The sequence below is a fragment of the Mesocricetus auratus genome, unplaced genomic scaffold (genome assembly GCF_017639785.1).
Source record: "Mesocricetus auratus isolate SY011 unplaced genomic scaffold, BCM_Maur_2.0 Super-Scaffold_100004, whole genome shotgun sequence".
In the NCBI taxonomy this organism is placed as follows: domain Eukaryota; kingdom Metazoa; phylum Chordata; class Mammalia; order Rodentia; family Cricetidae; genus Mesocricetus; species Mesocricetus auratus.
In genome coordinates, this window is record NW_024429189.1 from 4,794,980 (window position 1) to 4,819,243 (window position 24,264).

The 24,264-nt window shown below is 54.2% G+C and overlaps 3 protein-coding genes across 8 annotated transcripts in view; 1 reads left to right on the forward strand and 2 right to left on the reverse strand.

Moving 5' to 3' along the window:
- Positions 1-643: 643 nt before the first annotated feature.
- Positions 644-7,287, forward strand: Slc2a6 (solute carrier family 2 member 6). 2 transcript variants are annotated; one of them, XM_005085397.4, is made up of 10 exons: positions 644-812; positions 1,319-1,481; positions 2,447-2,653; positions 3,248-3,347; positions 3,791-3,999; positions 4,271-4,423; positions 4,963-5,071; positions 5,388-5,573; positions 5,735-5,880; positions 6,563-7,287. In XM_005085397.4, exons 1-10 carry the CDS (start codon positions 724-726, stop codon positions 6,716-6,718), a joined length of 1,518 nt encoding a protein of 505 aa, XP_005085454.1. In that variant the 5' UTR covers positions 644-723; the 3' UTR covers positions 6,719-7,287. The 2 variants fall into 2 exon arrangements, with proteins under 2 accessions (XP_005085454.1, XP_012980182.1); XM_013124728.3 differs by lacking the exon at positions 1,319-1,481 and having other exon boundaries at positions 662-812.
- A 288-nt stretch (positions 7,288-7,575) lies between these two features.
- Cacfd1 (calcium channel flower domain containing 1) lies at positions 7,576-17,327 on the reverse strand. Of its 4 annotated transcripts, XM_021236126.2 has the most exons (6): positions 17,154-17,289; positions 16,363-16,525; positions 14,548-14,620; positions 13,083-13,208; positions 9,813-9,991; positions 7,576-9,455 (listed from the first exon to the last, which is right to left on the reverse strand). In XM_021236126.2, the coding sequence occupies exons 3-6, from the start codon at positions 14,550-14,552 to the stop codon at positions 9,292-9,294; spliced, it is 474 nt and encodes a 157-aa protein (XP_021091785.1). In that variant the 5' UTR covers positions 14,553-14,620; positions 16,363-16,525; positions 17,154-17,289; the 3' UTR covers positions 7,576-9,291. The 4 variants fall into 4 exon arrangements, with proteins under 4 accessions (XP_021091785.1, XP_021091784.1, XP_005085453.1 ...); XM_021236125.1 differs by lacking the exon at positions 16,363-16,525 and having other exon boundaries at positions 17,154-17,327; XM_005085396.4 differs by lacking the exon at positions 16,363-16,525 and having other exon boundaries at positions 9,884-9,991; positions 17,154-17,322.
- Positions 17,328-17,626: 299 nt separating this feature from the next.
- Positions 17,627-24,264, reverse strand: part of Adamts13 (ADAM metallopeptidase with thrombospondin type 1 motif 13) — a 31,837-nt gene continuing 25,199 nt past the window's right edge. Inside the window, exons 24-29 of one of the 2 annotated variants that reach the window (XM_013124700.3) lie at positions 23,670-23,874; positions 22,626-22,932; positions 21,747-21,893; positions 21,267-21,446; positions 18,591-18,775; positions 17,627-18,034 (exon numbers count right to left, since the gene is read on the reverse strand). In XM_013124700.3, the coding sequence (XP_012980154.1) occupies positions 17,843-18,034; positions 18,591-18,775; positions 21,267-21,446; positions 21,747-21,893; positions 22,626-22,932; positions 23,670-23,874 (1,216 nt within the window). In that variant the 3' untranslated portion in view covers positions 17,627-17,842. The other variant, XM_040745169.1, reaches the window with a different exon arrangement.

Here is a 24,264-nt window from a genome sequence, read left to right on the forward strand (position 1 = left end):
CCAGAGAGGTTTCTGTTTCGATTTTTCTTTATTTTTATGCCATTACTGGAATGGTTTTGTACAGTCCCAAGCTATTTCGACAATCAGGAAATCACAGAGGCTAGGAATGTAGCTCAAAATGCTTACCCAGAAGAGAGGCTCTGGGTTCTGCCCCAGCTATGGGGTGATACACCCCAGAACACCTGCTGGAGCTACCCCTAATTGTCTCTACGCAGGTCTCCTCCCCCCCTCACTGTACCCACCCAAAGCTGTCCAGGTTTAACTAGGGTCAAGAAGGAAGCAGTGGGGTGGCAGATATAGGACAGGAGAGGGCTTGTTTCTTCCTTAAAGCTGATCCCAGCCACGGAACGGTCCACGCCCTTGACACAAGCCTGGGGGAGTGGGGCTCAGCGGCCTTGGTCTCTGGTCCCAAACCACCCGGACAGGTGTCCGTTTGTGCCTGCCCGCTCTGCGATCTGCCCTTGGAGCGGGTTTCCCCGACAGAACGGGGTGGGGGAGGAAGGGGGGAGCTCAAAGCGCACGCGGATGGACGCGCCCCAGAGCCCGACTGCATCCTGCATCCGAGGCGTGCGGCCATCCCATTGGACAGCACGGCCCTGCAGGGCCCCCCTGCAGCCAATCGCGACTGTAGGGCGGAGCTTTGCCTGCCGCGCGCTGGGGGCTCCGGCGGATGCTTTAACGCTGCTGCGGAGTCCACTTTGCACTCGAACGACTGCGCTGACCATGCAGGAGCCACTGCTAAGTGCCGAGGGTCTGGACTATGACACCTTCCCCGAGGAGCCCGCGTCGCCGAGAGAGAGGGCGCGGGCCGGGTGAGAGTCACAGGGCAAGGGCGGGGGGTTGGGGGAGGTTGGGATGGCCTTATCTCCAGCAGACTGTCACACATCTTGGGCAGCCACTGACTTCTGGTGAGTGGCCACCAAGAGTCATCCGGCTCTTTCTTGATGCATGCTCGCAAGTCCTATTTGAAGAACTGGTCCATCATAGGGAAGAGATCCTCTAAAGAAATACTGGGTGGGGTCTCCGCCTGTCACAGATAGGGAGAGGATGAGAGGTCTAAGATAACAGATCAAGCTTTGGGCAGCACAGCAGGAAGACGAAAAGGGGCCCCATCCCCAGTCGACACTCTGGGGATTTTCCAGAAGCTGCTCAGACCTCAAGGACGGACCAACTTGACTGTCCCTGGACCCAGGCTTCTCCCTGCTATCTGCTGAACTGAATGGCCGCTGGGCTCAGGGAAGGCAGAAGTCTCTGGGAACCCAGGATCCAATTAGAGGACTTGACCCCAGTACTTTGGTTCCACCCCATCCCCCACCAGGGTCTTGCAAAACAGAAGGGTGTTCCTGGCCACCTTTGCTGCTGTGCTGGGCAATTTCAGCTTTGGGTATGCCCTGGTCTACACGTCCCCAGTCATCCCTGCGCTGAAGCTCTCTTCTGACCCAGCACTGCACCTGAACAAAATCCAGGCATCCTGGTTTGGGGTGAGGCCTGTTCTCTAAGCCAGATGGGGTAGTAGGGGAGCATGGACCCACGTGGCCTGTTTACCACAGAGAACTAAAATCACCCAGCCTTGGCACCTCCCGTAGAGCCCCAGTACCCCTCCCTCACACACTCCCGTCTGCTAGTATGATGGCAAGACCCATGAGGAAGTGACGTCCTGCTGAGATGTGGGGAGGGGCTGATGGGAAGATTTCCCAACTGCATACCCAAAGCCAGGCTGCCACAGCAGAGCCGACATCCTGCTGGGCATCTGGAGGCAGGAATATGAGGCCAGAAGGATGAGAGGTGTCGTCTGGAGGATAGAGTGTGGTTAAATACAGGAGAGCCCAGGATCCCAAGACTGTAGCATTAGAGTACCGTTAGACCCTCCGAGCTGGGGATTTACAAATATGGTGGGCAGGGCACACACAGCACGTGGTGGATAGTTTGTGAGACACTTCCACTCCTGGGGTCAGCCTGTGCTCTCCCCGCATTTACGTAGCTAAGAAACCGAGGCTTAGACAAGTCAAGCCGTGTGTCCAGGTCCCCACTGCTCATTAGTTACAAGAGTCCAGGAAAATCCCTCATTCTACAGCAACTCCAGCGACCCCCAAATCTTAAGGCCCTGGGTCTTCAAGTCTCTTGGGTAGAATGGGAGCCACGGGGAATGCCTTTAATCTCAGCACTTGGGAGGCCGAGGCAGGATGGTCATGTTTTTGAGTTGTGCTTGGGCTCAAAAAAAAATTATTGGGTTCTCCCGGGACAGAGCCACTGCAGACGGGTGGTCCGCTGCACCTGTAGAGCAGAGTGCCCTCACATATCATCCACAGGCTGCTGTGTACTTCTACAGACGGGGGCCTCCCTACCAATGAGTGCCTGGCTTCAGGGTCAGCTCTGGGGACCTGTCTCTTGACTCTTGATGGGGGTGAGACGCTTAAGGCCACTGCATCTTCTTGCGCCCCTACAGTCCGTGTTCACCTTGGGTGCCGCCGCTGGGGGCCTCAGTGCTATGGTTCTCAATGACCTCCTGGGCCGGAAGCTCAGCATCATGTTCTCAGCTGTCCCCTCAGTCATCGGCTATGCACTCATGGCGGGCGCCCGTGGTCTCTGGATGCTCCTGCTGGGGAGGATGCTGACAGGCTTTGCTGGGGGACTCACTGCTGCCTGCATCCCGGTAAGGCCAAGTGTCTCCACCGCCTCAGGGCTGCTGTGGGCCACCCCTGCCTCAGGCTCTGCTCAGTGAGAGCAGGAGAGATCCCCTACATTGCCCAGGGAACCTCAGCTCCCTCCACCAAAGAAGCTGACATCATTGTCACCAAAAGCTTCCTATCCGGTGTTTTAACCTCAGTTAGATGCGTTGCTCAACTGGAGAAAATCTGTATTGAGCAAGGGATGTGAAGGGAAGTTCCTGCCCCCACCCCGCCCAGCCCCGCCCCAGCCCCAACTGCTTACCTCATGCATTACTCTATACAAATACTTGTCCTCTGGCCAAACCCAGAGGGAAAAGGGGTCACTAGGAGAAATACGGGCACCTGGTCTGGATACCCTGGGCTTGGTTGGGTCCCAGCATCATAGTCCATCTGTATGTATCCCTGCCCATCCCACCCCATACCCATCAGAGCTGAGTGCTTCTGTATACTTTTCTGTTAGGGAAGGTCAGAGCTATGGTCTGCCAACTTTTCCAAGCTCCCAGGCCCCTCTCTCACCCAGGTGGGCCCAGAAACATGCATTCCCACTAAAGTCCCAAGTGGGGGCATGTGTCTTGCAGGTGTATGTGTCTGAGATTGCACCCCCTGGTGTTCGGGGGGCCCTGGGGGCCACACCGCAGCTCATGGCCGTGTTTGGATCCCTGTCTCTCTATGCCCTTGGCAAGTACCATCCTGTAATCCAGCGTGAAGGTTCCGAAAATGGGGGGAATGGCACTCTCCCTGAAGGAGCCCAGAACTGATAAGGACACCTGGCTTCCTAGGCCCCATGGGTACCACTTCTCTGAGCAGTGAGGCCTACCCTGCAGCAGGAGCCTCAGACCACCTTCCCGCAGCACTGAGGTTGCCTAGTATCCTGTCAGTTAGTGGGGAAAGCCCACACAGGAGCTTGCCTGCCTGGATGACGGGGTGAGAGCCCTATGCCCAGCCTACCCTACTCTCTCCCATTGTATTTAAGGATCTCACTCTTGTGCCAGGGTCCAGGCAATCCCTGCAGGCCCTCATTGCCTCTACTGGAGAAACATGGGCAACTAGGGGAGGCTGGGCTGGGAGGGTGGTGTGGTTACTCAGAGGCCCCAGCCCTTCACCAAAGCCTCTCTCGCCAGGTCTTTTGCTGCCTTGGAGATGGCTTGCTGTGGCTGGGGAGGGGCCTGTCTTCATCATGGTCCTGCTGCTTAGCTTCATGCCCAACTCGCCTCGCTTCCTGCTCTCAAAGGGCCGGGATGAGGAGGCACTGCAGGCGCTGACCTGGCTTCGAGCTGACTCTGAGGTCCACTGGGAGTTTGAGCAGATCCAGGACAACGTTCGGAGACAGGTGCAGCATGGGCGGGACCGGCTGCTCAGGTCCCAACACACAAGGCTCTGTGTGGCCCTGGACATTCACTAGGGCCTCCCTGGGCCTTGTCTGCCTTTCCTCAGACAAGAATGGTTCTGACTAGCGTGCAGAGCCCAGGCAGGCTCTGGTGGCTGGTTCTCTCTTGGAAGAGGGGGAGAAGGAGATCTCCCTTAGACCCACAGGTGCCAAGACAGGGTGACCAGGGCTGGAGAGCCTGGCATAGCCTCTCAGCGGAAGCTTTGTGTTGCAGAGTAGCCGAGTGTCATGGGCGGAGGCCCGGGACCCCCGTGTGTACCGGCCTGTTCTCATCGCAGTGCTGATGCGCTTCCTGCAGCAGCTGACAGGCATCACCCCCATCCTCGTGTACCTGCAGACCATCTTCGACAGCACGTCCGTGGTGCTGGTGAGAACCCGCCCGGCCAGCACCGCCCGGAAAGACACCCCCAAGATGGCTGGGGAGAACACAAGCAGAGCAGCCAGGGAGTTAGGTTGCTGAGACCCGGACTCCTGAGTCGCACCCTGCCTCAATTACATTTTCCTCGAGTGAGGCTTAAGTGTTTCAAAATATGCAGAATAACACAATAATTTAATATTGGGAACCATGGCCCCAGGCTCAGATCCCAGGCGGGGCCCATGAGGTCCTTAAGAGCCCAGCTCCACCCCCAGGTTCTCCCAGCAATGAGGTTTAAAGATGAGGCTGACTCAGGCTACCCACTGTGCCCACTATGATTGGTAGTAGACACGGCAGATGTGCCTGTGCTGGGAAACCCCCCAGTAAGGGCTGGGTGCAGAGGAAGTACCTAGGGCTCTGTAGGTGCATGTGATGGCTCGTGGAAAGACAGTGAGCCTGGACTTGGGTCTGAGTTCCCTAAAATGCATTAGGGTCAGGGTAGGACACGGAACACCGGGCCGGGACTCTCAGCCCAATGCCCTGCCCCACAGCCCTCTCAGCAGGATGCAGCCATAGTGGGCGCTGTGAGGCTGGTGTCTGTGCTGATTGCTGCTGTCACCATGGACCTGGCTGGCCGTAAAGTCCTGCTCTATGTGTCAGGTGAGTGTCCCCACTCTGATGGGTGCATCTTACTTACAACCACTGTGTGGACTGCAGTCTTTGGGCCACACCCAAGCTTCCCTGGCACATGGTCCAGGACCTGACAAATGGCAGCTGCTCAGACAGGTCTGCTAGGGCTCCAAGAGCAAAGGAGCCCACCCACCTAGCTCAGGGGTATGGCAAGACCCTGAGCTTGCCATCCTGTGTTGGGGGTGGGAAGGTTGTCCCTCTCACAGGCCAGCAAGGGGTGTTGTGGGGCTTGGAAAGGGTCTCAAGCTGGAAGTGTCTTGGTCCTGAGGCGCCCATGTGTTCACAGCATCCGTCATGTTTGTTGCCAACCTGACGCTGGGGCTGTACGTCCAGTTTGGCCCAAGGCCTCTGACCCCCAACAGCACTGTGGGACTGGAGCTCATGACCCCAGGGAACACAGAGCAGCCCTCAACTACGTCCTTCGATTACCTCACTCTGATACCCCTGCTGGCCACCATGCTCTTCATTATGGGTAGGAGCACCCTGGGGACACCTGGCATGGGCTGCTGGGGGATGCAAGGGTTCTGAACCACTGTCCTGGTTTGCCTAAGGGGTCGGGGAGCTGGAGGACAGGACCTCCTTACAACCCAGGAGACACAGGCCTGAGCCCAGCTGTTCCCCTTTTCTGGGCAGGCTACGCCATGGGCTGGGGGCCCATCACCTGGCTCCTCATGTCTGAAGTTCTGCCCCTGCGTGCCCGCGGTGCTGCCTCAGGGCTCTGCGTGCTGGTCAGCTGGCTTACAGCCTTCATTCTCACAAAGTACTTCCTGCTGGTAGTGGTGAGTGTTCGGCCCTAGGACTCAAGGCTGGGTTTCTCCGTTAGCAGTCTCCCTTCTGCAACTCCTAGAGAGGAGCACAGGCCCTTTACAGGCTAAGAACGGCCAAGATAGCACAGCCAAGGCCATTATGAGAAACACTGGGGGCTGCTTGGGGGAGTCAGGTTACCTCCCAACCCAAGGATACAACCCAGACCAGTTGCACTGTCTCTTGACCTACTGGATGCTAGGCTTCTCTAGTGTAACTCTGCTACCTGACTATAGCATGCTGTGAGGTCCTTCCTAAACATACCTAGCTCCTAGCTCTGCAAGGCAGCAGGCCCTTAAAACACCTGAGTGCTGGCCAGCTCCGGACTCTACCAGGGGAATCCAGCTGGGTTAGCTCAAGCCAGAACCTGCCCTCTGCACTCGGCGATTGAGGTTAGGAGGAGGGTTGACAGAACATGCTGTGCACCAGGCCCTGTAGGCAGCCTGGAGCTTGGGTGTGGTAGCTAAGAGAGTGGAGTCTCCGTGCAGGATGGCTGGGGGGCAGCTTGGGAATGAATAGTAGACAAAGCTGGGAGGTTGCAGAGCAGAGCAGTGGCCAGGTGAATGCCCCACAGGCTGCCAGGACCGACTGAGCCCATGGAATTCCGGCTGGGGGCTGAGTCTGTCCAGTGACGCCCTCCCCAACTCCCCACTGCAGAATGCCTTCGGCCTCCAGGTGCCTTTCTTCTTCTTCTCGGCCATCTGCCTGCTCAGTCTGCTCTTCACAGGCTGCTGTGTGCCTGAGACCAGGGGCCGCTCGCTGGAGCAGATCGAGGCCTTCTTCCACACCCGCAGGATGTCCTTCCGGCCCTAGTCAGGGGCTTGCCTGTAAGGCGCCAGACCACCCAGGTCAGGCCTATGCACTGGCCCACAGATTCGCACCTGCAACCAGGAGCAGCAACAACCCTGCCATCAGCCAGAATGCAGGACAAGCCAGAACACACTTCTACCAGTACACCAACTGTGGGCTGGTAGGCCCCAGCTCAGGCAGCCTGCAGTGCTGTAATACCTCAGCTGAGACCTGCAGGGGAGCAGGCATCCCAGCCCCAGACTGAGCAAAGGCTGTGCCCAAGAACAAGGCTGCCAGGGGACCTGGGGCTTAGTTCCTCACTCCTACAAGGGACACGTCTCATACAGGGCCATACTGAAGACAGAAAACAGGGGTGGAGGTGGCAAAGTGGCTCTGTACAGGGACACCATCACATCATGCCCTTCTGATCAATTGGCCATGGGAAGGACAAGGTCCTGTACCCACAAGGGCCTGGGTACCTTGGGGAACACTGGACTTTCAAAGGCCAGAGTATAGGACCCACTCCAATCTTGGGCTACCTCTAGTTTGCAAACTGTTCACTGTTTTTTCAAAATAAAGGAATTGGGCCTGCAGCCTCAGGGAGGAAAGGGGAGTGGGCTCTATTCCAGGGAGAAGCTCCTTCCCCAGCAGCCAGGTTACCCTCCAACTCAGCCCAGACTGCCAGGCACTCTGGACGTTATCATAGTGCAGAGAAAGCAGCAACCACCATGGGGCTGAATGCCAGCTCACCCTCTATGAATAGGCGACTTTCTTTGAGACCCTGTGAGCAGGCCCAGGCCAGGCTGGGCCCAGCTGGCACAGACAGGGTCTCCTTGCCAGTCACAGGCACTGAAGACAGAAGGTGACAGGTAGACTGTGCATTCATTCCAACTACAGCCTTGCTTTACTCCACTGTAAGCTAAGCAACAAACAGACCAGGGGGTGAGTGGCAGAGGGAGCCACAGGAAACAGCCAGACACAGGCAAGAATGGGGCCTAGTGTGGGCTACACAGTGCCCGTGCTCAGAGGCAAGGCAATGGGCTCCAGACCCGCTGTGCTTCCAAGAACCTCAGGACGTAAGTGACTGCCGCACTGTGGTCTATGTCTGAGGGCCTATACCTTTACACCCCATCCCATGCCTGTCCAGTACAAAATGGATTTCCCTAGTGGGTACAATCTTACTATAGATACAGCCAGTGAGTTCCACTGCTAGGGGGCAGAAGGCCTGGGCAGAAGAGACCTGAATCTTATACCTCTATATGTAACCAGAGGGGCAGGTAGGGCCTTTGCTCCTCCTGGGAGGTAGACAGGTCTTCCTGGGAACACAGGCCCTGGGACACTCATACATATGCAAAGCCCTTGAAGCCCATTCCTGGCTTAAGAAAAAGAGCCTCAGGTGAACCCTGAAGACATGTCCCACCAAACCAGCTACACTGTGACATCTGCTTTCCCCAGAGTCCAAAGATCAAAGAGCCTCTATCCCAATAGAATACCCACTACTTCTGGCCCCAAACACTACAGAGCTAACGATCCCCTAGAAGTTCAACAACTCTGGGGCTGGCTTCCATGGAGCAGGCCCAGCTGAAGGTCTTGCACCTGGAGGGAGGCAAGACTTAGCATTTTCCACATCATCCTTAGCCAGGCCACCAAACACGTGCCTAATGGCTAAGGTCCCATCTAATCAGCCACTAGTGCCAATATCACAGGACAGTAGGAAAAGACAGTAGTACAGAGGAAGGATGGGGGATAGCCAGGGTATGTCCAGGAGGGCCAGTTCCAGGGTAGGAGGTCTCCACACCCTAGCCATGCAGCTTACTTGTCGTGATCTGGTACCTGAGACAGGGCCAGCTCTGTGTGAGAGGTGGCTCTGGTCTCTGCCCAGCTCTTCAAAGGCTACAGAATGCCAGGGGCAAGTTGGGAGAAATACCTGAGGTCAATCCCTACTAATAGTGAGCCTGCTGTCACTGACAAAGAGGTTCTCACTGCAGTACACACTCCCAACACACACCATACACACACACACACACACACACACACTTCCTAGCACCGAAGCCTGAACTGGCGGAGGGGCAGAACCCATGGGAAACGGAACAGCAAGGTGTCCTGAAATAGCTTGTCCAAGGCTGCTCTTCTGGCCAGGAAGCTGCATCCTGGGAGTGCTATATATTCTCAAAGCCCAGCTATCTGTCCTGCTCCTGGCAGTGACAGCTGGCCTCAGGACACCGCTGTACCCGTCCTCTGCTCTGGGTACAGGTGCGTGGGGCAGAGCTGAAGCCTCAACCGCCAGCAAGCTCGGACCTAAAAAGGATGAAGCCTGAAGTGGCCGGAGCCTGGGTGATCAGCCTGTTAACCAGTTGAGGACCAGTGTGCTCAGGAGTGGCTGCTCTTAGGTCTGGGACGGGTAACTAGCGCAGGAGTCTGCTCCACAGGCTAGCAGGAGTGAGTTGATCCCATCCATAGCCTATGGCCCAGGTCTTCAGTATCAGTAGGGCAGGAGCTCCAAGCTCAGTAGTTCAGAGAACAGGATGGACACAGGAAGACTTGAGGCATGGTGACTTGCAGGGACTCCTCTCCAGGCCATTTAGCAGAATTGACGCTCAGCCTTCTCCAGACTTCACACAGAACCCAATGGCAGTAGAATCCAATGAGGGTAGGCCGCCCTGCCTCACCTCACAGCTCCCCCTCCAGAGTCTCAGCCAGCTTCTCTTCGTCTGCCTGTTGCCTCTGCTGCTGGATCCGAGCGTAAGAAATGGCATCACCCCTAGGAAGAGAAAAGTAGGTGTTCCATAGGCACGGCCCCCCCACCGCCAACTCCCAGTTTGCAACCCAGATGTGACCTGCAGGAATATTCCTCCAGGACTGTGCTCCCCAGAGGCCACTGTCAAAGGGACAGAGGCCTTGTTACTCTGACCGGGGCACATGTTGCCTGGCACTGAACTTGACTGAGCTGAAGGGGAAAGGTGGCAGCTGGCTACAATGCCTTGATGCATACCTCATGGTATCAAGCCAGCCAAGAGGGGCCACCTAAGCTGTCCCGAGTTCTTGCCTCTGTTTCTGAGAGCACAGGTAAGCCACTTGTGACCACTGTGCATAACTGGACAAAGGGTCCCACTCAGACCTTTCCCACTTGAGACGGGGTAGCAGGGGCGGCAAAGGAGGCCCCAGCCTGGGGCTGGGCTGCAGACGCACTTTTTGCCCAGGGCAGATAGTCCGTACAGCACCCCAGTGGCAAAGGCGATGGCGTTGCCCAGCAGTGTGGTCAGGGTCAGGCTCATGACGATGGGGACGATGGCCATCCTAGGAGAGAACAGAGGTCAAGGGTGCACTCCCATCACATGTGCTGGCCCTGTGTGGTCCTCAAACATCCCTTCTGGAGACACATTTCAAAACCATTGTCAGGTCTCTGTGGCAAGATCTGTGGCCCACAAAGGGTTAAACAGCAAAGAGCTGGGTATGTGACCCCACTAGTCATTAAAACAGAGAGGCTGGGCCCAGAGGATGGGGGTATAGTCCACCTATATAGTCATGTGACCAAGTTAGCCTCTCAAGGCTCCATCTCCACTATGAAGTGGGGTCAAACCTGAGACCCTGATGCCAAGGTGAGGACTGCTGGCCACTTACCCCACACCCACATCACAAGCACTGAATGAACTCTCTCATCAGCACAGCAACCCCTACCCAGATCACACCCAAGGCAACACTGAAGCCAGTGCAGCTCGAGCTGGGGCTTCAGTAGCAGGCTGGCGCCACCTGGTGGTGGCCCTCCCACCTAAGACCCTCTGCAGTTCGGTCTTGAGAGGTGGGCTTTCCAGACAGGCTGACTAGGAAGATTCTGGAGCCTGCAGCCCAGCTCTCAGTTCAGTCACTTCTGGAGAGGAGGCGCCCAGAGCAGGAAGACGACACTCAGAGCCAACTGCACTCCTTGGATTTCCGGTGTAGATTTCATTATAGCAAAAGTGCGGAGGGTCCTTGACTTAAATGGTTGTGTTGTGGCACTCTGCAGACATTGACTAGAGAGTTCTGAGTCCCAAGCTCTGCAGGCCCAGCATTGGGGATTTAAGCCTGGTGAAGGTGGCGATAGCTGTGTTTGGTAGGGGAGGTGTGCTATTGTGTTCTCAATGGGGTATCTGCTTTATCTAGATGGGAACCCATCTTACGTTGAGGATTCTCTATAATAAAATAATAGAAATCTTGAGGGAAAAGACCACAGCAGGAAAATCATTAACATTAAAGGCAAATAGGCTGGAAAAAACAGAATGGGAAACAGCAGAGGAATGTGAGCTCTTTAATAGTGAAAACATACAGCCTGCAAAGTCAAACATTAAAGCTCTCAAAAGAGCAGATCAAGAACCAGAGACCTTTTGAGAAAGAAAATGAATGTGAATATTCAGGAGGGCGTCTTACTTCTCAGACAATGGGTATACATGTGAAAGTATCACGAGGCGCTGGGTGGGGACGGGATGACACCCAGACGGTCTCTCCGAAAGGAAACTGAGCCAAGTATGTTAGGATCTTCTGAGTGACCTAACCTTTGATCTGGTAATTCCACGCCTGGAAACATCTCCTAGCAATGGCATCGTGGTAGTTTTAGCAGACAGATGTTCACCAGACTTGATTGACATGAGCTGACAAATTAAGACAAAGGCAGTTATGTCCAGCTGAATAAATGTGTTTAGCATTAAAAGGAATGGGACTGGAGAAATGGCTCAGTGCTTAAGATTACTGGCTGCTCTTCCAGTGGTCCTAAGTTCAATTCCCAGCAACCACATGACGGCTCACAACCATCTGTAATGAGAACCAGTGCCCTCTTCTGGCCTGCAATCATATATGCAGGAGGAACACTGTATACATAATAAATAAATAAATAAATCTTAAAAAAAATTAAAGAAAAAGACTCTTTCTTTAAAAAAAAATTAAGAGGAATGTCATAGTCTTTTTGATAATACTGAAAATGTTGCTACCACAGCAAGTCAAAAAAAACAGGTTCAGCAGTTATAAGCATGTTAAAGATGAGCTTCAGGGCTGGAGAGATGGCTCAGTGGTTAAGAGCACTGTCTGCTCTTCCAGAGGTCCTAAGTTCAATTCCCAGCAACCACATGGTGGCTCACACAACCATCTGTAGTGTGAGATCTGGTGCCCTCTTCTGGCCTGCATCGATAAGATGAGCTTCAAAAGTGTCTGGATTCAGACTGGAGAGACACATGCCAAAAAAATTAACAGGTAGTGAGGTGTGGAGTGATCATTTTCTACTTTACAAATGACTTTACTGTGAGCATCATGACAACACATCTTAAAAACTCAAAGAAAGCCAGGTATGGTGACTCATGCCTTAAATCCCAGCACTCAGGCGGCAGAGACAGATGAATCTTTGTGAGTTCAAGGCCAGTCAGGTCTACATAGTGAGACCATTTCAAATACAAAAGGGGGAAAAAGGAAGGGATGAGGACATGCTTAGATGGTAAGGTACCTACTGCACGTGTTTGGATCCCCATAAAAACCCAAGTACATCAGGGCTGGTGAGGTAGAGACAGGTGGATTCCTAGAGCTCACTGGCCAGGCAGTCTAGCCAAATTTATGAGCTCCAGGTTCAGTGAAAGACCCTGTCTATAAAGACAAATGGAAAGTAACTGAGGAAAATACCTTATGTCCAAATCTGGCTTCCACATTCATGTGCACCCACATACAGGTATGCATGCTCACGAATGTGTGCGTGCATACACACAAACCATGCTACACTGATTAGAACTTTGTGATCCTGTGTTCCCTTTGGAGTCAGACACATCAGAAAACTGCCAGCGGGCACACGACACACTCTTGTATATTTTCACTGCTGAAGCCACTGAGCCTCTACCAAGCTTTGATATAACCTGATCTCAAAGATAAATTGTGATAAATATCACTACCTAGAGGCTTCTGTGTATTCAATTTATCTCGGAAGTGGTGCAGTCTTATGACACACTGCACTTGTCAGAACCAGGAGAAAAAGCGTATTTAGAGGAAATTTGTGTTTTCTGTTCTACAAGCTCATGTCTGGACATCTAGGTTGGCCACACTCCTTTCAAGGCTGCACAATGCTCACACAGATGTACTACAACCTGTCTGACAACTCTGACTACAACCTGACTACAACAGCTGCTTTCCTGTTCTCCTACACACGTACTGCTACAGAGCTTGTGTGACCATAGCTGCCATCTGAGTTCCAGAAGGCAGATACTGGGTCCCATTCTTCAGCAGCTGATATTGGATGGGCCAGTGGCTGTGTCCACAGCTATCAAACAAAAACTTCTGCGGGAAAGAAAGGCCTCTACCCCACCCACCCTACCAATACCTGCTTTAACCAGTAAGAGTTTGAAGAACCACGCCATAGGGCCAGCCCAGCAGCCCTCACCCGCAGTAGAAAACAGCTTTCTGCCAGGAGCGCAGCCGGTCCACCTTCTCAGCTACTGTATTTGCAAACTCCACGAACTGGCAGCAGAAGGGCGCCTCGCACAACAGGAGGATGAAGGCGTTCATGCTACAGGGGCAAAGGCAGAAAGGACAATGACAGTTGACAACCTGGGGCTGCAAAAGCCTTTTTGCTAGTGGCTCAAGGAACACCACCCTCCCACAGGCCCTCTGGCTTCTATAAGCACCTAGATAGCACAAGGTACCAGTTTCTGCCAAGCAGCTCAACACCCTGCCCCGCCCCATCCCGCAGCATCTCTAACTGCCCAAGCATCCAGGAGGAAGATCCCGCCAACTCTGAAATGAAGAGCTAAGACCCTTGCACCTCGATGGTATCTTGAGCTAACAGCATGTTCACCCACAGAACTTAGTCACAATGCCAATTGTTAGTAGTATCATCATAGTCCCAACACTGCCATTGAGGGCAGGATGCCCCCAGCAGAAGTGCAAGGGCTGGCTGCACCCAGTTGCTAAGGACCACTCATGACCTAAGGCCTGAAACCATGTGGGCCAGGCAGATAAGATGCACGATAGTGGGCAGCCCATGCCTGGAGCTTCCACTCAGGAGCCTTCAATCCTTGCCCAGCTGCTGGGAGCAGCTAAGCTGAAAGTCTTTGCTCGAATAGGTGGGTAATGGTCATGACCAGACAACTGGGCCTTTGCCAGGCCACACATTTGGAAGGGAAGTGCCTATGACAGTCTGCGTCACAGATACAGCTCTTGTAACTCTAGACCACTGCCTACCTCCCCACCTACCACGGCCACCAGTCTTCCAAAACCAGCTCACTGTCCCACCAGTCTGTACACAACCTCTACAGTCCCCATCCTTGCCACCGTGGACTAGCGCAGGCCTCTGCACACATCACCACAAGACCAAATCATCCTGGCCTGAGGCCTAAGACAGGGCCTGTGCCTTGCCCCAAATGACTGTGTAGCCCCTTGTAGGCACTGACAAATGCTAATGCACAGAGCTTTCCCATATGCCTTGAGCAGCCCTTACTCTGGCGCCCCTTTCCCTGGGATCCAGCTGCCAGGAAGAGGGTGATAAGGAGCTCGCCTATGGATGCTACAGCCACTAGTTCCATCTGCATCTGCCCCCCTAACTAGCCCTGCTCACCGCCTCCCAGATGACCACCCTCTTCTCTCCTCGTAGACCCTCAACTCTGACCTTACACAGCATGGCTCTGGAGCTCCCAGAGGCAACGGCCCATTGTAGTCCACAAGGAGTCTACAATGTCTAGCTAGGTAGACGCTCAGCAACTCTGTGACCTTGTACCCCATAAAGGCTCAGCCGGCTGGCCCACTGGCCCATTATGAGGAAACCTAAATGTGGTGGGAGCAGGAAGGGGGATGAGCCCTGCATCACAGACCTCAAACCCCACCAGGGCAGGCTGTTCACGGCTACTCACATCATCCACACACCAGCTGCGATATTCAGAGGGTGGATGGTGACACAGTTGAAGAGTCCAGAGATGGCGCAGGCTTCAAAGCAAAAGACACGGGCAGGGTTAGTGGGGTATGGGGCACAGCTTGCAGAAGGCTGTCTGGGCAGACGCTGAGAACTCACGGGGCTCCCTTCAGATGCCTAGCACTGGGGCTTCCCTCAGCAACCCGCCATCACCTGAGACAGCTGAGAGACTCAATAAGCCTGTTTCTGAACCTCAAACCTAGCTACTTTCACACTTAGGGGATGGTAAAGCAACACCCTTCTCAAACCTAAGGCTCTGGTGGGTCAGCCCTTGGTTCCCAGCTATCATCAAAATTTCCTCAAGAGGTCAGGCCTGCTCTGCCTTCAACAAGAACCTTAGCAAGGTTTCTACCGTCATCCACAAAGCAGGCTACTCAGGAAGCCGTCTCAGACCTGAGCTGCTTGTTGCTGCTTATGCTTGCTTGGTTAGGGTTTTGGGTGCTTTTTATCCCCCTTAGGGACAGAGACTTTTTTTGGGTTTTGTTGTTGCTGCTGCTGCTGCTGCTGTTTTTCCTTTGAGACAGATTCCTACTCTGTAGCCCAAGCTGACCTCAAACACTATCCTGCTTCCTCAGTCTCCTGGGGGCTGGGATTACAGATATATGCCACTGTGTCTGGCTACAGCTTGAATTTGGGTCAGGACAGGGATGCCTCTCATAATACACTGATGGGCACCAGGTAAGATCCAAATGTTGGTCCCGCATCTAAAACACCAGCCAAGTGACCCTGGGCACGTAGCCTTCTAAACTCATTTTCTCTCCTACACATGGGCATGTTGTGTCCCGACAGAATAGCACAACACCATGAGGGGACAGTGTCCTCTTTTTCCCATAACTCCACTCCAGTGTGGAGCCTGAGGCTCCTCTCCTATGACTGCACCTCAGGGACGCAGTCTGCCACACCCACTCAGAGCCGGCAGCTGGCTTCACCAGGAAGTCCCTCACCAGGAACTCTGGGAGCCTCTAAGGACATTCCTGGGAGCTGCCCAACCAGGCCGGACACAAGCCCAGGTTGTTGCCAGGGAGGGGCAGAGGGTTGGCCCTCTGAGGCTGCAATTAGCAACCAACTCATTAAACTTGCAGCAAGCCCATGGCACCTGATCCTTCCACTGGGCCTGGAATTCCAGTGGAACGCCTCTTTCCTGTGTTACACTATGCAAATGGAAGCTGATGCAGGAGAATGGACCAAATGACCGACTCTGGATGGCACAGCTCCTAAGCCATAAAGCCTCCTCCTCTCACACAGAACTCAAAACAGCACTCATCCACGTGGAGCTCTGGCAGCAAGGCGTCCAGGGCCACAGGAGTGAGGAACTACCTACCTCCTGCCTGTGTGCAGCTGGGCCTGGCCTCACCTGAGGGGCCTGCACTGCTGCCATTAGCATCCCATCTACGGCTCCACTCCACCCAGGCTTCCCTACACAGCCAGCCTTGGGGAGGACCAGGTCACAACCCAGATAAACAGAAGTCCTCTGACAACCAAGGGCTCAAATCCAACCACTTGGAGTGCTACTGCTATGTCCTCCATAAAAGGGAGATGTCGTTATACAAAGTCAATCTAGAAGCCACCTGGGATCACCAAGAAGGAGGGAGGGTGAAGGCATGCAGGTCATGGTCAGGATCTTCCTCGCTCTTGAACCCCTTAATACCACCTTGAAATAGCTAACTGCACTGAAGAGGATTTGAACTCGACCTCAGCAAATTCCCTTCGGAGCTGCCTTACCAGGGCAGCCCATACCTAACCCCACCCTATCCACCTGAACTTCCAGCTGGATCCTCTGCACAGATGAGCTTCAAGGTACTCCTTCAGGCAGGAGAGCAGATGGGTCTGCCCTACCCACACAGTTTCTGCTCCTGCACCAGGTAGGCAATGGGATCCTCGGACCTTCCTTTCCTGAGACCAGCATTCCCCCTGGGCTTCTAGGAATTCACAATGAAAGGGACAGACAGGATTTAGGAAACACATTCGGTTCAAAGGTCTGGTTTGGAAGGCCAGCAACACAGCTGCACATAAGAAGCGGACCTGCCTTTCTCTTTTATCCTTTTGGAGCTCTCTGGGTCCTAAGCTCAGGGGGTGTGAACCAGGGACTGGTGTGGAAGACACCGGGCCAGTAAGAAGCATCAGGAAGAGTGTGGACGCTAAAGAACCGGAGTCTAAATAGACAGTGAGAAACCGAAGAGAAGCTGCCTGTCCCCCACTCCCTGCCCAGCCATCCTGAGGGACCCATCTACCCCCTGGCACCTTCTGACTCTCAAGCAAACTTCCCAGCCTGTGGCGACCTGCCCCCGCCCCCACGTATGAACAAGCTTTGCCCAAAGGCTGGGAATTCGATAGTCCCACCCCAGCCCAGGAGAGCATCGCCAGGCCGAGGAGGATCAGGAAGAGAAAGACGCGAGTCTTCTCCCCCTTCCCCCGAGTCTCGGCTCCCCTGGACACGGCCAGGTCGGCTCGGCCTCCGACCACCGCACTCCGAGTGGCAGAACGCAGGCCCGAGGCCAGGAGCCATGGCAACCCCGGGGACGCCCGCTCCCCAGCCGCGGTACTCACACACGGCCCCCAGCACGCCGGCCAGACGGCACAGCCAGCGGTACCACCATGTCATGCCCTCCTCCTGTGCCGGCGGGGCAGGGCCGGCGGCCGCACCGGCTGCGCCCAAGCCGCTCATGCTGCTGGGACACTAAGCTGCGCACAGCCCCAGGCGCGCACAAAGGGACGTGTCCACCCGCGCGCGCGGCCTTGTGGGAGAGGCGGTGATTAGCATAGGGGCGGACCCACAGGCCAGTAGCGGGGTGCGGGAGGGTGGGCCCGGGACTGGTGTAAATTAGCATAAGGGGCGTGTTTACAATTCGTTAAGCTTTCCAGCAGGTGCGCCTGGTTCGGACTGGCCTTTTTTCTTAACAAGGTTGAAACACTTCGTCTAGAATTGGCGAAGGCCCTCCTTAGACGTCCAGGAAACCTCGCCTTGCAGTAGAATGAGCTTTCAAGCCCAGTTAGGGCAGGTTATGGGAGGAAAACGCCAGTTAGGTTTACTGTATCCTTTATTAGCAACTGAAGCTGGGACTGCTTTTCCCATCTTTACCTCCCAACCCCAGCCCTTCTGCACCTGGAAAAGGTCCCTAAAAGAGGTTCCCTAAGACTGGCAGGCGTCAGAACCTCCCAAGAGGCTAGTGTTGCACCCTCCAGGGCTGGCCACTTAAGTGTAGGGTTGCCTTCCTTTCGGGCAGTTGAAGAGAAATTTAGGACAGAACCAGGCTGTTGTCCTGTTCTGGTGTCCTCAGTGGGATGGTCCAGTACTGACCCTGGAGGCTAGCATGCGCCTCCAGGAAACCAGGGCTAAACTCCAGTTCCGCCTCGCTGCCTTCCGACTCCCAGTAGAGCATCTGCTGCCCCCGAAATGTTGTGGTCCTCAGACTGTGGATATCCCTGATCTGGAGAAGCAAGTAGCCAGACCAGGCCATGAGTGATCCTTGTGTAGAATTTACAGACTCCTGGCTGCTTAGAATCATGTCTGATTCTCACGGGAGCTCCCATGAGGGACAAAGTTCTCTCCAAGAAACTGAAGCTCAGAGACTTTGGGCCCCTTCCCCAGGACACACAGCCAGGTGCCAGAGCTGGAATGCTGCTGATTCCTGATTCTGGGGTGATCTGATGTCTTGTGGAGCATACAAACCCTCAACTCTCCCTATGCTCTTCTGAAACAAGCAAACAAACAAACCAGACATGAACACGATGCTTCCACTCTGGGTCAATAGGCAATCTACCCCCAGAAAAGGGTTTCCCTCTTCTTGCAGGCAGAGCAACAAGCACTTGCTGGTGAGTTAGTGGCAGAAACCCTCCTTCCTACTCTTGCAAACAATTTTGAAGTTTGGGTGAGAAATAAACCGAAAGGGTTCCCTAAACCCAGCACCCCATTCCCCTTCCTAGAGACAGCCCTCCAGAAACATGAAAAGCCACCCCATCTCTACCCCGTCCTGGTGACCTCACCGAGACATAGTTGGTATTGGTCCCCTTACAGGCGGTGCCCACGTCACTGGCCAGGGCACGGATGGCAATGCGGGCCTGCGGAGCCACGCTGATGAACACCCGGCAGCTCCTCGCACTCCTCCCATCTGGGCTCCGTGGGGGACTCACAATTTCACCCCGAGGTCCAAAGAGCTGCCTGTCACATTCTGCAGGCAAGAACAAGAGGATTGACTGGCTGTGGGCCACCTCGGGGACACTACTGATACCAGGATGGTCCCTGGCAGACTGTCCCCGCTGCTGAGCCTTCACTCTGACCACTTCTAATAGATTGGTTCCAGGCGGTGATCCTAGAGGGGCAGGTGAGGATGGATCGGCAGGTGAAGGGCTTTGTGCAGTCCCGACAACGTGAGTGTGATTGCGGGGACACACACGGTGGAACAGAACTTCTGACACTGCCCCCTGCCCCACAACACACACACACACACACACACACTCACATACACATACATACACGCACACACTCACATACACACATACACAGACACACACTCACATACATATACATACACGCACACACTCACATACACACACATACACAGACACACACTCACATACGCATACATACACGCACACTCACATACACGCACATACACAGACACACACTCACATACACATACATACACAGACACACACTCACACACAGACACACACACTCACATACACATACATACACAGACACACACACTCACACACATACATACACAGACTCACTCACATACACATACATACACACACACTCACATACACATACACATATATACACACACTCACACTCACATACACCTACATACACAGACACACACTCACATACACATACACACACACTCACACACACATACACATACATACACAGACACACACTCACACACATACACACACACTCACATACACATACATACACAGACACACACACTCACATACACATACATACACAGACACACACACACTCACATACACATACATACACAGACACATACACTCACACACAGACACACACACATAGACACACACATACACACTCACGCATACACACATATACACACACTCACACACACATACACACACACATACAAACACACACACACACACTCTAATTTTTTAAGGGAAAGGAGGGCTGATGAGTTGGCTCAGTGGGTAAAAATTTGGTTCTTTCTGCACAACCCTGACACCCTGTTGAACCACAGGAACCCACATAAAGCAAGGAGAAAACTGACTCCATGGAGTCTCCCCGTCTTCCACACCCACACCATGCACAGGCCCACACACACATCATACACACACAGTCACAATAAAGAAAATACTTTTTAAGGGAACTGAAAGGCTCCAAGGTTTGGTTTCCTCTGCTGTGGGAAGGGAGCAGTGGCATGCTTTGGGCAGGGGATTTTAGAAGAGGATTCAGTGGGGTTCGGAGAGATGGCTCAGAGGTTAAGAGCATTGACTGCTCTTCCAGAGGTCCTGAGTTCCACAGGGTGGCTCACAACCATCTGTAATGAGATCTGATGCCCTCTCTGGCCTGCAGACGTACATGCAAAAAGAACACTATACATAATATCTTAGAGAGAGAGAAAGAGAGAGAGAGAGGGCCCAGCGGTGGTGGCACACGCCTTTAATCCCAGCACTCAGGAGGCGGAGGCAGGTGGATCTCTGTTAGTTCAAGACCAGCCTGGTCTATAAGAGCTAGTTCCAGGACATCCTCCAAAGCCACAGAGAAACCCCGTCTCAAAAAAACAAAAAAAGAGAATTCAATGAACTTGTGCTACAAATTACTTAAAATACAAAACTGGCAGAAAAGCTGGGTTTCAGTTTTGCTGTCCGCTGCTATCATCAGTGTTCCAAAGGAAGCCCCCCCCCTTTAAGGCACACTGTCTTCATGTGAGAAGTGAGAAGCGATGTGAGTGAAGCCGGTGGCCTTCCCAGCAGGACCCCGCAGCACCTGCGCACTTAGCCACCAGCACAGCAGCTGTGGAAAAGGGTGACACATTAAACCTCTGCAGAGGCTGGGCTGTGGTGGTGCATGCCTTTAATCCCAGCGCTCGGGAGGCAGGGACAGGAGGATCTCTGTGAGTTCGAGGCCAGCCTGGTCTACAGAGTGATTTTCAGGACAGCCTCCAGAGCTACAGAGAAACCCTGTCTTGAAAAACTGAAGAAAAACAAACAGACAGACAGACAACCTCCTTTGCAGAGTTACTGCCCCTGTCGCACCACTTTCACAGGAAGCCTGGGCCATGCAGAATCGTCTGGAATCAGCAAGGTAAAAGACTTCTCCATCAAACCCATGAGGTGAAGGAGGCTCTTAGAGAACTGTCTGGGCTCTGGGTAAAGCAGTAGTCCATGAGATGCCCTCTGTCTGAAGAGTATGGAGTGCGGGCACCTTATTTGTGAATGCTAGCGTACGCATACAAGCCACCAGAAGCAGGCTGGGGGAAAGTGGTTCACAGACCTGAGAGGACCTGCAAAGACCTGAGAACCAAGGTCAAGGGAATGGGGCAGTGCTGTGAAGGATGGGACAGGGACACATCTGCACCCACCCAGGGACCCCATCCTGGCCAGCTCTCTCCTGTTGAAAATGCCCTGTCCACAGAGACACAGGCATAAGCACCCAGTGAGAAGGTGGGGAGGCCCAGGCCCTGGCCGTACCTCTGTAGACAGTCCCTGGGGCAGGCTGACTCCAGTACTGTAGCAACACCCCTCTTCTGCCCGGCAGCACACGACGCTGCCGCACCACCACCGTGTTGGTTTTGGTGACGAATGTCATGCCAGACATCTTCCAGCATGTCTTCCTCCATGTGAATCTACCCCAAAGCAGCAACAGCTCCCCTAGAAAGGGCAGGGCAGGGCAGTGAGGAGCCAGTACCCCCACTCCTGGTCAGCAGCAGTGGCTCAGGGCTGAGTTCAACTAACCACTCTCCCTCTCACTGGATAATGTGACTAAGCAGGGGGCATGTCACCAAAGCTCTCATCCCCCCAGGTTCCTATTGTATAAATGGAGATCACCACACTCCAGTCATGAAACAGCCTTTAAAATGCCAAGTAGGGGCATCCTGTCAGAAATGGGGATACACTGGAGGTGCCCCAGGCCCCGAAGCTCAGCAGCTGCCCACCTGTCTCGGGATGTACCTGCGCTACACTCGAGGGTGCTCTGGAGGACTTGGAGGGTCACCACTTCACCTAGAGGCCGCCCAATGGCCACCACGCAGTCTTCCTGCCCTCGCCCTCGCATGTCAATTGTTCCTGTGGGCTCCAGGTACTGCCTTCCGCAGGCACCTACAGGGGGCGCAGGAGGCGTGAGGTGAGCAGAGCAGAGCAGGGCTGACAGGTAAGGCTGGCAAAGGTGAGCAGGTGGCTGTAAGTCAGAGCATTAGTCACCATCCAAGGCGCTAGGTCACTTCTCTGTGCTTCAAGGAAAGGGAGGCGGTGTGGTGTGTGGGCATGGGACTCCATGGACCTCAACTCCTGACCTTACAACCTTCAGGTTACTTGAAGGGGACAGAAGTAAAAGTGTGGCTTCTGAACTGGAAAGATGGCCCAGTCAGTAAAGTGTTTTCTTGAAAGCATAGGGACCTGAGTTCAGTCCCCAGAACCTACATTTTAAAAGGCGGGTATGAAGGTGCCTTTAGTCCCAGCTCTGGGGAGGCAGAGACAGGTAGATCCCTGGGGCTCAGCCAGCCAGCCTAACTTATTTGGGCAAGCTCCAAGCCGATGAGAGACCCTGTCTAAAAAAATATAGACAGATCCTGAGGAATGACACCCAAAATTGTCCTCTGGTCTATACACACACACACACACACATACACACACACATACACACACACATACACACACACACACACACACACACACACACACACACACACACATGAAAAGTGTGGCTTCCTTTTGCCAGATGGGAAGGAGGCCCTGAGCCCAAAGGCATGTGGTCTAGTGCCTGAGTGCTTGCCCAGGCAGGCCCAGGTCGAGATGCCAACCTCCCCAACAGGAAGCAGGAAGAAACCTAACCAGATTCCTCCAGGCTTTCCTGGATCCCCGGAGACAGGGAGGCTGGGAAGAGGGTGTGGGCTTGAGGCTGGGACCACTCCAGAGAAGCAACAGTAACAGCAGCCTGGGTCTGGCTGGGAAGAGTAGCTTCCTTCCGGGCCAGTGAGCTGGGGATCTCCTGTCCCGCACAGGGTCCAGCCCAGCAGCCCCTCACTGTCACTGGCTTGGGTAGGTGCTGGCAGAAGCTGGCCGGCACAGGCACTTGGGCCTGGGGTCCAAGGCAGGTGTCATGCCGGCGCTGGATGCCATCCCCACAGGAAACAGAGCACTGTCAAGAAAGAAGTGGAATATCATGGTGACCCTCTCAAAGAGGGGCAAGACAGACTGACCACAGGACGATGCGATATGATGTCATCCCTTCACATACTGGAGGGTGGCAGGTATCTCTGCTTTACAGGTGAGGAGACTGCAGCTAAAGGGGTGCCTTTGTGGGGGCTCACGGTACAAGCCCTGAGATTCTGGTCTCGGTGTCCACCCATGGCTGTATCGGCCTCTTTGTCCCTCAGAGCTTTAAAGAAGGGAACCAGAGTGACCTTCTGTATTCGACCCTGCGGAACAGTGTCTGTCCTGCTCTCCTGCAGGTTCTGTCTTCATCTGATATCCATATTCCTTCCGACCGAGGTTAGGTGAGTGGGGAGCAGGCCCCCGAGGACTGTCCTATCTGTTCTGTCTCTGTGCTGTCTACCACCATGAGTGAGCTCCTCCCCCAGGAACTGAGCTCCACCCCCTTGGTCTCTCCAGTGATTTGCTAGGTGGTTGTCACAAGATGACACTGATCTCTACCGTAGTGAGGTTTCTAGTATCTGCAGATCCCAGGCTTCTTGCAGTTCAACTGTCAGGGTGTTCATGCTGTGTCCCTGGCTCTGAGTGGACACCACGGCAGACTCTCCCCTCCTTCCAAGGGTCATAGTGAATCAGGACCACAGGCCCCCTCATGCACAAACACCTCTTGCAGATGCTTTCCTTAGCCCCCATCCAGAACCCCTGGTATCTGACTGCCCTTACCTCTGTCCATGTGCTGATGTGCCACCGGTAGGCACAGTCGGTGATGAGGCAGGGGACAGTGGCCTGGGGCCGTGCCAGAGCCTTACAGAAAGTTCCGTCCACTTCGGTGTCATTGCCTCGGTCAAGCTGCATGCAGGCCACCATTCGTGTGGCAGTGCCAAGGCCGCAGCTGGCTGAGCATGGGCTGAGGGACAGGATTTTCCATCTGCAGGAAGAGAAAAATGCCAATGACAGCCAGACCTTTGCAAAGGCCAGGTCACTTGTGGGGGACTCTTGAGGGACCCTCAGCTCCTTCAACAATGGTCTGTGCACATTCCCTGGCCACTGAAATGCCTATCTGGCCACAGTTTTTACTTTTTACAGATCTCAGGAGCTGCAGTGTTGCCTCTCGTGTCCTTGTCATTGGTTGGCCCAGTGCTGCTCTGGAACCCTGGGACCCAGGGCGGTGGTATGGGCCAGACCAAAATGCCACCTCAGAGGTGTGTGACCTACACCTTGCCACCACTGGCATCTGATCCTGAATGGCCCTTTGTCCTGGCGGGGAGACTGCTTGTGCACTGCCAGACAGGCATGACTCTGCCTACTAGGAGCCAAT

Excerpts from the sequence above, each read along its gene's own strand:
- Slc2a6 (XM_005085397.4), top strand. The coding sequence starts at position 724 with ATGCAGGAGCCACTGCTAAGTGCCGAGGGTCTGGACTATGACACCTTC. Across the intron at positions 3,348-3,790 it reads CCTGTCTCTCTATGCCCTTG|GTCTTTTGCTGCCTTGGAGA; the intron begins GCAAGTACCATC and ends CTCTCTCGCCAG. Across the intron at positions 5,574-5,734 it reads CACCATGCTCTTCATTATGG|GCTACGCCATGGGCTGGGGG; the intron begins GTAGGAGCACCC and ends TTTTCTGGGCAG.
- Cacfd1 (XM_021236125.1), bottom strand. The coding sequence starts at position 17,271 with ATGAGCGGCTTGGGCGCAGCCGGTGCGGCCGCCGGCCCTGCCCCGCCG. Across the intron at positions 13,209-14,547 it reads GCAGCTGGTGTGTGGATGAT|CATGAACGCCTTCATCCTCC; the intron begins GTGAGTAGCCGT and ends TTGCCCCTGTAG. Across the intron at positions 9,992-13,082 it reads AAAGCTGTTTTCTACTGCGG|GATGGCCATCGTCCCCATCG; the intron begins GTGAGGGCTGCT and ends GTTCTCTCCTAG.